General features: G+C 40.3%; 1 protein-coding gene across 2 annotated transcripts in view; it reads right to left on the reverse strand.

Moving 5' to 3' along the window:
* Positions 1-13,318, reverse strand: part of LOC131671914 (zinc finger protein 845-like) — a 37,624-nt gene that overhangs the window by 5,818 nt on the left and 18,488 nt on the right. For both annotated transcript variants that reach the window (XM_058948714.1, XM_058948715.1), the window contains exon 8: positions 897-1,094. In XM_058948714.1, coding sequence (XP_058804697.1) covers positions 897-1,094 — 198 coding nt within the window. The remainder of the gene's footprint in view (positions 1-896; positions 1,095-13,318) is intronic.

Below are 13,318 nucleotides of genomic sequence, written 5' to 3' on the forward strand. Positions count from 1 at the left end.
ATTGTAAGTGCCTTTAATGCAGTTGATGACTCGATGGCTACATGATTTATTGAATAGGTACTTGTAGAAGCTTTCGAAAATTATGGTATGATTGAAATTTAATCGAACGCGATATTCATGTAGCAGAAAAGTAGTGAAATAACTTTCATTCATTTTATTGAATTCCTATGATTTTACCATACGTAATCCAGCTAGTTTTAATTTAATCAGGTAGAATTGAGAAGACCATTAAAAAATCCAAGTAAATAATTTAATAGATAATATGGCTAAAGAGTTAAGAAAAATTTCATTGGAAAACACGGAGAGAGAGAGAGAGAGAAAGCAACCGACAGAAAGTAGGATAGAAAAAGAGACCAGAAAAAGCGAAACGTGCGTGCATTAACGTAGAGCGGCGGGGGGGGGGGGCTGGCTTCGGACACATAACTTTTAAGCTCGCGAGCTTTTATTGGACGCAACGTCCCTTGAGTTTACTGTGGTCAAAGAACTGCCACGGCGAAAGTCCAGACGAGAAATATATCTGCGCTTTTGGCAAATTCCCTCTCTGCCCCGCGCCGCCGCCACGTCTAATTCGCGCGCACTGAACAAAGCTATCCATTTTCCACACCCTGACTTTTAAGCTTTGCCTACACCCTCGACGACTCGCTGAATGGCTCTTACCATAAAATGTGGTATAATCAGCGATTTTTAATGTCAAGCTTTAATGGAGGACTGTTGAGCTATATATATGTGTACGCGCGTGCGTGGAGAACGTTCATTTTGGCCGCGGGCAAAAAATCTTCATTCTTCACCACGAGTTTTTCCTTGTTTATTGAAAGATGAATGCACTCGAACATGTTGCCAGTGTAGTCTACGTGGCAAATGCAAAGGTAAAAGACAGAAATCACTGAAAATTGTACCTTTCAAATTGGTTTTTAGTTTTCGCAGCATACGGGCACTCGTTACACCGGAACTTCCTGATGAAACTGGAAGTTTCGTGAACCAGTTGACGATGGGTATTAAGTTCCGTCTCAGTGCGAAGAATTGTCGGGCAACCAGGAAGTCCGCATTTGTACTTCTTTCCGAAGTGGCGTAGCATGTGCTGGCGTAAAATGTGTCTGAAAAGTAAGATGCAACATTTTGATTTCAATTGTCGTGTTCGAATCTCGTCGCTTTGGGTACATTAGTTTACTAATTTTCGTGTATGAGAAATAGAGGCATGATTCATGCGTATATATGATTTAAAAAATCAAGAAAAAAGTGTCGCCTCGTCCTTTACCATTAATCATCATCAATTAACGAGGCATCGCTGATAAAAATAATGCACCGCGATCGAAATCCACCTGTTTACCTTAACCCTACCACAGAGAGTGCGAGTCTGTATAGGCATCGGCCGGTTGCTGCCTGGCACATACGTGCACGAAATCATTTTTTTTCTTACTTCTTTAGCAGCAGCAACAGCAGCAGCAGCAGCAGCAGCAGCAGCAAGGACGATTTATAGTGGAGCGAAGAATGCCGCGAACAAAAGGGCATCCGATTTTTTTTTCTTCGATAGCTGCTGCTTGTGCTTGGCGCGAGCGAGCGCGCTACCGAGAAATTCCACTGTTGAAGCTCCATACAACACACAGATCGGAAGCTATACTATATACCGAAAGAGGGGCAAAAGCGTATATAGAGAGAAAGGAGAGAGAGAGAGAGAGAGAGAGAGATCTGGGTTGTGCCGAGGGACGCAATTGGCCGCGCAAGTGTAACGCCGCGACTTTACATTGTAAAGACGCCCGCCCTCGCATGAGAAATCACGTGAGAGAGAGAATGAGAGAGAGAGAACGCGCGTGCTACTACTCTTCCAGTTGCTGCTGCTGCTGCTGTGTGTACTTATCTGCGCGAGAGTTGCTCTCGGCTACCGATGCGTGCGTGCATGCGAGACAACTTACAGCTTCTGTGAGATTCTGCGATGTTGATGACTGATCGTGCTCATTTGCTCTCCGTTGAGCCTTTGATTTTTTGAAATGTTTTTTAACATTTCGAAATATTGAAATCATGGATATTTCTCAATTGTTAGCCGAAGTTTCAGTATTACGCGCCTGATTAGGCGGCGATCGTTAGAATATTGTTTTACAAATAATATATGGAAATCAAACATAAAATGGCGCCGAGCATTTTTTCACATTCATCAGCGGACATTATACAGCAGATATAGCAGTTAAAATTAGTTTCATTTTACGAATCGTACTCTAATAATTTATAGTCACCTATATTATAAATAAAATTGGACACTAAGTTGAGAAGAAACCTCTATATGAATATTTGAAAAATAGCGAGGAAATCGATAATCAAAAGACCTAAATCTAAAGCGTTTGTAAAGCCGACTCACTCACCTCCGCGAAACGTCCCGCTGAAAAAAGGGTACCGCATAATCATATACGAAAAAAGCGAAAAAAGCGAACGAACCGTATCACCCGCATAAATACATCGCACTCGTACCATCCAAAATGAATCCTCAAGCTACTACAGCCACCGCAACGTAAAAAAAAGGGAAAAAAGCATCCACCACTAAACACGCCTCTCTTTCGGAATGTCGTGACGAAACCGGATACCGTCAATCACGATGATCTACCTGCGAAATGAACAGCGAGCCTCCCAAATGTACATTCGTCAATACGTTATACGGATGAAGAACCAGTTCACGATGGCGGCTCCATTAACAAAGCGCGCCGTTCACAACACACGAGCTCGGTTTTTGTATATACGCGAGTGAAAATAGACGAGTTCAACAGATAGCGTAGCAGTCTTTTTTTTTTCTTTTTATTCCGTTCGTCCGCGCCGAGAAAGAGATGAATGTGCCGCGATGGCCGACCGACTGGTAATGGCTCGGCAGGATGGAGATGTAGCTTGATTTCCAATTAAACGCGATGATTTAGGGCGAGGCTGCCATGCGATTGTTAATTAGCTCCATTCATTCGGCCGATTTTTTTTGTTTGGACCCTTGAACAGACGCGTTATTGAAAATTATCGTTTATTGTAAATTATTGTTCGTAGTACGCGTCTAGTAGCTGGCAAAAAATAAAGGCGAAATCCTTCGAGTAAAGCTGAATAATGTATTCGTCTGGGAACAATGAAAATTGAAAGCTACATTAACTGGAGCGAAGGGACAGTGGCAGTAGCAACGATAGGACACGAAGTGTTATGAGCAATAAGAGACGAGTAGAAATCTCAATAAACATGAGACGAGAACATACGAAGGTAATAGAAAGCCGTGGCAGGGGTGTAAAGGCAAAAAGGGACAAGAAAGATTAGGACCAAGGCTGTATGTGCTGTAGTGGACCAAATAAAAATGTAGACTAGTCGCTTTTCGGCCGACAAAGTTTTGTCACGTACCGACAAGCGAGACGGGGAGGAGTGAGGAAATTCGTTGGTGGAGAGGCACACGTACATGTACAAGGTTGGCCTATACTACACGCAATTTTTGACGCTGACGCCGCAAAGCTGCTTTTCTCTCTCTCTTCTTGGCCTCTTGCCAACGCCTTATATCGCAGATTACATTAAGTTTGATCCCTCGCGGCAGAATCTTATAGAATTCCTCGTAACGAAAAATCAACACGAAAGCTCGCGTTCCTCCGATCAACTCGTTGTCACGCTGGCGGAAAGCTCATCTTACTCATTCGGAAACCTTTGGCGATTCGATCAAGGCAGTCAGGGCAGGTGATGGCAAGGAGAGGCAAGATCGGCACGATAATTTATCAAAATTAAACGTTTTACTCTTTCACCCGAATACTCTTCAATCTTTTTTCCGGGATGGTTTTCGACGATACTCGCACAGATATACGGAGATACATGGAAGTTGTATAAATCCCCTACTTCGGAGGTCCGCGGCGGCAGCGGCAGGTCAATAAATATAAATCTTGATGGCGTTCGGGCGCGCAGTGAGAGAGAGAAGCCTAATCAACGGGAAAAAACTCGTAAATCTAAGTGACAATTCGTGTAATTAAAATCAAGTAGCTAAGTATAGCCGTGACGCGAGTGAGCGCGCGATGCGCTCGCTATGGGCCATCCGTCTCGTTTCCTCTCGACTGGAATGAGAGGGGAACTTCGCGCGCGCGCGTGTGTGTGGGTATTGGCATGATAATCAACGAGTGCGTCGCTTTCGAAATGCCGGACTTGTTTGCGCTTCGTCGGCTTCTCTCCTCTCGTTTTATTTTTTCTGCAACAGAGCTTGTGTGAGCGTGTACGTGCGCGTGTGCGCGTGCGTCTGTGTATGTGCAGAAACGTTATTTCTTTTCGTCTTTTAAAACCGACGGCTTCTTTCTCATTCTGCGTTGAGCCTGAGTGACTTATGACTTTTGATCATCGATCGGTATTTTTTTTTCAATTACGTGCAGCCTTTATGCGTGCCGCTTTGATATCACGCTCGTGAGGCCGTTGCATGGCGATCGCTTCTTTGAAATCGTATATTCTCGCAAGTGCCCGCACGCCGTCAATAATTTGCATGGCAAACAAGACAATGTGATTATTTTTATATCGTTCAAACACGCGAGAAATTGAAACTCGTCGTCCTGGAAGATTTTTTTTGGAACATTCGGTAAGCCTTTTTTGTGAAGTCGAATTTTCTTCAACCACGGCGTGCGAGAGAGTTGAAAGATCAAGATGACGCGTCAAGAAAAACCAAAGAAATGACTTATCGAGAAAATCTATGGCGACGCACTTTCATTTGATTTGAACCGTGTCAGGCAGCGCCACAGAAATCGAATCGAGCATACATTTATATCCGCCTATTTCCTTTTGATCGCCATCTTACGAACATTTACAATACATACCATCAAGGGCGCTCGTGCGCATTAATACTAGTCAGCGTAGAAATCTGCGAAAGTAAAAGTCGGCCCAAAAGAACATTTGACGAAGGAGGACGATTAAGTGGAAAGAGGAAAGGGAACGGCAAGAACGAAGATTGAGCATTAATTAAAAAGGTTCCGCGCATTAAAATGATTTGTTTTAATTGGCTGCGAGAAAAGAAGAAGGATATGCAGCAATCTGAAGGCTCCGTCAACTTGTATGCGTGAAAGAGGAAGAAAGAGAGACTTGCCGTCGATCGTCGCGTGAGAAAGTCGGAAAAGTAGGTGGGACACAAAGTGACGAGGGGAGGTGAATTATGAACTGAAGCGGAGATTAATAATCGACGCGTTGATTATAAATTGTGTGTTTAACGGTGGTTTCATAGTCGCTGTTAATGTATATATATCTATCGAATTGAAGAACAGCTTTCGCATATATATTCGCGCGTTCAATACATCGTTTTGTCTAATGCTATTTAAAGCATTAAAGATAATAAGACGGGGAATTTCGATTTTTGCAGTAGAATTACTCATGACGTCAACGTTTGCGGGATGGCAAGTTTTCAACTGACGTCAACGTTTGCGGAATGGAACGTTTTCAACTGAATTGAAAACGTTCGGCACAGTGTACGGGGATCATCAAATTTTGAAGAAAGCCAATTTACGAAGAGACATTTGGAGAAGTTTATTATCGAGTTAATTTGCCTGACCGATGTTAAAGAAAACATATCAAGGTTTTCTTGCAAGTAAAACAAGCTGACAAAGTGCGGGCAGTTAATCACGTTTAAGCTTACGACAAGCGCGTCGACAAAATTGGCCCCGTTGCACTGAAGATTTTCAATCGGCATTGGCGAAAGTTGATACATCTACAGGTAGGCTGGATAAGCAGGTTCTTTTTCGCAAGAAGCGCGCATTCGAATAGAGGAAGAAGAGATTTCAATCGAGATATTTAGCAGCGCAAGCGCCATAGGCAGTGAAAGATCACGGCTAATTTTTTTTTTTTTTTTTCGCAAAGCCAAGCTAGAATATACCGTGCAGAAAGAAACTTATCATTAAGGCGCATTGGGGCTGGGACCACGAGAGATTCAAGAGAAAAAAAAATGCGCTATCTGTTCGAAGTAGGCAGAGCCCGAATATCGGGACCGGAGAAGAAGAAGAAGAGGTTGGCCGTAGGTGATGCATGGCTGCAGCAAGAAAGGAGAGAGACACGCATGAGAGAAAGAGAAGATAGGCGGCCCCCCGGAGCAACTGCTGTCATAACTCAATCCCACCTGCACCTTCGATCTCGCTTCTCCGCCTCTAATCGCGAGCTTCGATTTTCTTCGTGTCACATTATTTTTGCTCTCTCTCTCTCTCTCTCTCTCTCTCTCTCTCTCTCTCTCTCTCTCTCTCTTTCTGATTATAAAGTGAGCTCTTGCTTTTTTCTCTCTTTCTCGTCCTTTCATTTACATCGGGGTAAAAGAGTTAGAGGATCGATCGATAGATTAGGATTTTTCGTGGGAACAGCCCGCGTGACTTATTTGTTTTAGGCCTTACACGCGCGCGGGGGATATTTATGAAATAGTATCTCGGGCTTCTTTTTGATTATTCTTTTTTCTTCCGTTGATATGATCGTGATTGAAGGCACTATTTCCTATAATTTATGAAGTCATTGTTCGTTTAGACGCGGTAACCCATGCGGCGACCCCCCACCCTAAATTCTTTTTCTTACTAGAGTCTTTGGCTTATCGAGAGTCAAAGTTAAATTTAGTGGGCTATTATGATACGAAAAGCATGTAGGAAAGCATTATGTTCAATTTTTTTAATGTAATGCGTAACGTGTACTCCTAAAACTTAGCTACTTTTGGTAACGTAGAAGATATGAAACATCGAATGAAACGAAATACACTGCTAATAATAATTGTTCGAGCGCACTTATAACTCAATCGGAACGATCAATAGAAGAATGAAAGCATAAAAGGCAATAGACGATCAGTTCTAGTACAGACGACGGTCAGTTCTGATTATTCCCCCGGAGCACGAAAATGAATCGATGTTACCGTCGCTCGCTGCTGCTCGGCCGTTTAATCGCGAGAAACGTGCGGCGCACGTGACCGGCGTTAAACGTCGGAATAAGTTGGCATTAATGGTCCCTAATCAAACGCGGCTCCTTATGGCGCGCGCTCCGTTCTCTCGTAAAAGCGCGACCAAATTTGCTGGCGTGCGAGCCTACCATAACTCGCCCACACGTTCGCTGCGGCGAGCTTCGCAATATTGGTCGCTCGATCGTTCTGCCCGGCTTAAGCAGTCGCTTTGGCTTTACGGACGAGCGAGGCATTTTTAATGGTTCGCCAATTGTTCCTCGCGACTCTTATTTTCATAGCTACGTTCGAGTTTAGTCGTTTGATCGCCTGCTCTGGAAACTTGCAATTGTTAACGAATGATTTTAACAGCCGACAAAGCGACTCGAAGATGGGCAGCTTGCCTCAATTGTGTGGGTGATAGCAAGCAGTAAAGTAAGTTATGACTGTGGCGTCGTCAAGGAAATGTAGGAACTCGTCACTCGTCGCTGCCAAAAGTGCCACTTACCGCTAACCAGGAAAATTCCAGTCTATTAAACCTAACGCGCAGCGCCGTATCGAGTTTCTAAACAAAAAGCCAAGGTACTAGTGGCAGAAGCAGCTACGACCGTGACAATAACTTTGCGCCGCTTTTCCCGTAGCAGCAGCCTAGGCGCATAATTCTGTCTATCTCAATTTCCCTCGGAAAATATCGTTAATTCTCAGTGCTTCGTTTAATCCCTCCTTCAAGTCCATAGGTACTCTCGCTCGCGTACCGAGACCCTTTTCCATCTCTCTTTCTCTCTCTCTCTCTCTCTCTCTCGCCTTCCCCCCTTTCTCTGGCTTTTCGCGCGCGGGATTCATTTACAATAAACATGTCGCTCGCTAATTTTGTCTCTCTGCGCGGAAAACGGAGACGTTGGCGGCGGCGCACGTTGTCGTTCATCCGCCTGCTAGCGCGCCATGGGAATTAAGGTGGGAGGATGCTGCTGTAGGCGAAAAAAGAGGCGTGCGAGATTCTTGGCTTTGATATCGTTGTGAGCTACTGGTTGCTCGGCTTCTCTCCCAGCGCGAGGGACGTGATAATGACTTTTCTCGAGCTGCAAAAAGGATTTGCACGTTCCCTTTTCTTCCTTTGCTTTAATTTGGCCATTGTTTCAACTTTCTTCTTTTTGGGATGTTTATGGATGATTGTACTTGATAAAAGCTTTTGTAACGAATTAATTTCAACGATTTAGCCAATTCGGAGCAGAAAGCAACGACTAACGTCGCTGAATTTTAATAAAAGGATACTGCATTACAGGATCACGAGAAAAGAAGCTAAAAAGAGAAAGATAAAAGGGAGAGAGCGCGAAGCATTAGCGGACATTGAGGACAACTATGTAAAATCCTATCAACGCTTGTTAACTAACGTTAGAGAAAAAAGATACAGCAAACACCTGCAGCCTCCCACCGTTAAAAGAGAGAAACAGCCATGGGCATTACCGTGGAAAGTATATATGCTAAAAGTCGCGGGTACCGCCGTGTGTCTGCGTGTATACATTTTCGGACGCGGCGGTGGCTCGGAGCGGACTGCGGTTTGGCGATGTTTCAGAGGAACGCTGCGGCTGCTGGAGTCTGATACTTTTCAACGTCATGTTTCACGCACTGTTTTATAAATGTCCGATTAAATGTAAGGCGTTGTTCAATTCTTCTCTTTCAATTTTTAGCGCTTATACGAACCAAATGCAAAAATAAATTATGCATTTTGGATTTCTAAACTTTTGAGTTCTCATTTCTTTTATTAAATATAGATCGGTTGTAAGTGCGTTTTCGCGTTTTCAGATGAAAAGTATAAATTTTCGCTTTATGCAAATACAATGTTTGTCAATAAAAATAAAAAAAAAAAAATAATAGCAGAGAAACGTCAACGAAAGGCACAAAAGTCAAAGAGAAGCAGAAGGGTCAAAGAGCGAAAAAGGGTGAAAGTGCAAAAATACGATAACGCAAAAGAAGGAGAAAGAGAGAGAAGGTTCTCGACCACAGGCCTGCGTTTTATTTTATGAATGGCAATATTTCACGCGACAATTCCTCTCCTTCTCCCCCCCTCTCTACCCAGATTCGCTTGCGCGCGCGAGCGAACCGCTAAACTGTCGCCGCGTGCCGCGCGAGCCAGCAATTTTGCGCAAAGCTGCACGGAGAGAGACGAGCGCTTTTAAGGCGAGGGTGTGACTTTTGCGTTTTTTTCCTTTTTGTCAAGCAGCTTTTTATGCTTTCCAATTTCGCTCGCGCAGCATAATGAACGTTTATCTTTTGCCAGCAGCATATTTAGCTGCTGGAGCGTTACACGTTGTCTTTACTTGGAATGGCCGAGGGACGTATATAATTTTTTTTTAATGAACTATACAACCGGTGAGTGATGCCATAAACACTTGAAAATCAAAAAGCTTGAAAGATGACATTCTCAAAGAATCATGCGACAAAATTTATCTCATGTGCCCATTAATTTCTATGTATAGAAGGAAAAACTTAAATTCAATCTTTGCTTAAAATGCACAATTGTTATTGACCGTTAGATGCAGGTAAGCTTTTAATGTAATAGTACTATTTTTGTTAGTTGATCTCAAATTAAAATCGTTTTAATAATTTTTTTCATCAAATATTTATCATATAGTATTTTATAGTTTTTTAACATATGGATAACATAATTTATTAATGTAGATTATAGACAAACTCATGATTAATTTATATCTCGCTTCTATAATATCGGAATACACTTTAATTAATTGCATATATGCAACAGTGATCTTTTTGTTTCAATAAACCTATCGCCTGCAGTCGGAAATACTGTCAATACAATTCAACGTAACTAAATTAGATTTCGCCATTCACTATATAAAAATGAATCTCAGCATAGTTTTACTGCTGCTCACACAAATCCAATTTATAGAAATATAAACAATGGGTTATGCCCATATTTTCGTGAGCAATAAATGGAAACGTAAACGAAAATTTCACAGTTTCAATTAGACAAGCAGGCATTTTTCCATAAAAATGATGAGTTTATAAAAACAATAATTCATATAGAACTATTTCATAACTTATAATGCGATTGTTTTAATGGATGATATTGATTTAGCAAGGGAAATTGAAATATACGTGGAAAAATCTAGAAAAAGAGATATACCGGAGCTTTTGCATTGATGTGCGAGACATCTCGTTAAATATTAACAACAAGTATTGTATTATTTAATTTTTACCCTGTCATAATTTTATGCACTTTCTTATATTGTTGACGACAGTATAAACCCAGACGAGCAGGCGAGTACGAGTTTTCTTTTGTGTTTGAGTCAGTGTTGAAGTAATCAAGTATAGAAACTTTTCTAACAACTAATCAATATCAAAATAAATTACTACACTTTTTTGGTAAATTATTTAAGAGTACAAGTCTTGGAATTTCACTTATGAATATTATGATTAGTGCAATTTGTTATTTATGAAAAAAAAATGAAATTTTGTGATGTACATAATGTACGGCGTGAAATGTCATTGACTTTGCATAAAAAAATGTAAAAAATTGCTCCAACTAAATAAAAAGTTGTAGAAAAGAAAATATATAACTTATTTGAAGTAATATTTTTTTCCTAAGAAATTTAAATGTTTATAATATAAACGCTATGATTTTTCATGAAGCGTTATTGAATTTAATTTATATTTATAGCTTACACTGAGTTAGTATAGATTTGTATTTTTTTGTACTAACTAAATATTTAATTTTTAAATTGAAAAGCTTTGATCAATATGGTGAATATTGAGAAATTTCTAAGCTAAAACTACTCTACAGTTCTTCGATTGTGTTCCGAGTGTATCATATAAGTATAATTTATTATTTGTAACTAAAAAATCTCAATTTTCTTCTCAGATAAGAATGTTATATTCTAATCTGATCAATAATTGGCCTTCAAACGTAGACTACGAAGAAAACAAAATCTCATTAAATATGCCGAAAGAGTTCGACTGATTACAGTTAGATTCATGAGTAACGAATTTTTATAATACAATGTTTTGTGATTTTCATAAAATAATTATCTTTGAACATATTTTTATTAATATTACATGGTTTTGCCTTTGCAATTTACGTTAGCTTTATATTTTTGCCTTCAATACCAAGAATATTAAACAAGATAAACCCACCGTAGAAGCCAATTTCCTACATACAAATACTGCATGTAGAATTTTTTTTAGAATAACGATAAATATTACGTAATATTTTATATTTAGGATGTTTTAATGGTAACAACTGCTATTGCTATTCTTAGACCTATCGGCACGATGTTTTCTATAGAAGTTGGGCATTATTTAGAACTATATTCAATTCTTAAGTATAATTTTACCCTGCTATAATAAGAAATTTCAATTTAATTAAAGAATTTAATAATATAACTTTATGAATCGACTGCTTACTGTTAAATCGTTCTCCGGAGCAAGAGACGTTGTATACTATCAAGTAATCGAAAGCAATAAATTGAATCCAAGAATTCTGAGGTTCATATATTATTTTAATCTTGTTAATCTATATTCATTTGAATAATCGATCAAATTTTATTCAGATAAATTGAACATATTTTTGCAGATTTACATATATCCTTGAAAAGATGTATTCAGTTTGTTTTGTGGTTGTGATTCCTCTTGTTTGTGTTATGGCAATTACAATGACAATTCGAAATCATTTTTAAAAATACGTAATCTCCGTTTTTTCTTTCAAATCCTTATAAGTTTGAATAAAACAATGATGTTATGTTGTTATGTTTTATTCTTCTCTGCTACTTCAATACATTTGTTCAACATATTTTGGCCAAGACAACTAATTTATTGATCATAGCGATGCCGCTTTTGGAGTTGCCTAAGTTAGTTTGAATCATTAATATATATAAAAATTTTGAATTAGATTAGTGAACATTGTATGTATAGGTATCACAATAGAAGGTATGATATATCTTTGAGAACGAAAAAAATTGTAAAATTTTTTACCATTCGTTGCTCGAAACCGTAATATTTAACCGTCTATATGAAATATTTACTGAAAATATTTCGACAAAATCATCGAAATAAATTATGATAATTTTGAGATTCTGAAAACAGTAATATCCTGTATTACAATTTGTGCATCATTCCGATGAAATCTCAACGTATTAACATGTTACTTATAATTATTGTTAGAAATATATTGCGTGACTTATTTTGGATTTGTATTCAAATAATAAATAACAAAATAAATATATCGATGGGCGGGGATTCGACTGTACGCACGCTCGAGAAATCGAGCGTGCTTAAAATCTCTTCCTATGGACGTGTATCGAACAATAATACATGTGCGAGAAGTTGATTTCACCCCTCTTCACCCTTGCTTTGCTCGGGCGCAAACATTCACACGAGGCTCAAATAACTTTCTCGCACTCTAGTATCGAAAATATACCAATTTCTGTATGGAAAGCAATTGAAATTTCATAACGAAAACAGCGTTGCCGTTGAAGCGCCATCATAAATAAAGTTGTCAATTAGAGCAACTAGCAAGCGTAATGATGAAATCAACGTAAAATAAATGTTCTTTTAGGCGCTGCTAAAAGCAAAGCTAAAGGTCAATTTTTGTACAGACAAAACGTCTCTGCAAACCGCCGTCGCGTCTAGGTCGTAAGGAAAGGCGGACGCTCGCCATTACGCGAGAGCACACGCACACTCATCTCTTTTCGCGAGAGATAAAAGATAGGAGCAACAGCAACAGTGCTGTTGGTGGTGGTGCATCGTCGTCGTCGCCGCATAGCGTTCTCTCCTTCTCTCGCGGTCCATATATGTAAATACTCTCCGTATAGCCGAGAGAGAGAGAGAGAGAGAGAGAGAGAGAGAGAGAGGACACGGCAGCAACTCGACTAAAAATAAAGATAAAGCAGGAAAGGGGAGAGATAAAGAAGGGCGGAGTGGTCAGTAGCCGCGTATGTAACATACTATCTTGAATATGCGCATACATCGCCCGCTGCTGTTGCTTCTGCTGGAAGAAAGGAGAGTATAGCTGGGGGGGGGGGGGGGGGCACTCCGCTGATTCTCGGAAATCGTTGTGCGCGGGAGCTGCCCAACTCTCGCTCGCGTAATTACCTTCCCTCCTTCTTTTCCTTCCGCGTGTGTGCGCCGCGACCCAGCCAAAGCTTTTTCTCTTTCTCGCCTGTTCTTTTTGCTAATTGATTAGCCACGAGCGGGTACTCTGTGGAACCATTTTGCTATTACGTTTTTACGATTAATGGCGATTGTTTGCGTACGAGATGATCCCACGTTGGATCGAAAATTTACGCGCTTTCGTGAATCCTTTTTTTAAGGTTGTGCCCTCTGGCGCCAGCTGTTGCCTTAAGCTACTCTTTATGTCATATTTTTATTCAATTTCTTTACCTCGGCCTTGTGGTACGGCTTTGCTTTTGCTCCAGGATCAATGTATTAAACATTGTT

This window comes from Phymastichus coffea, unplaced genomic scaffold (assembly GCF_024137745.1).
Source record: "Phymastichus coffea isolate CEN01 unplaced genomic scaffold, Cenicafe_Pcof_1.1 PCOF00138, whole genome shotgun sequence".
NCBI lineage: Eukaryota > Metazoa > Arthropoda > Insecta > Hymenoptera > Eulophidae > Phymastichus > Phymastichus coffea.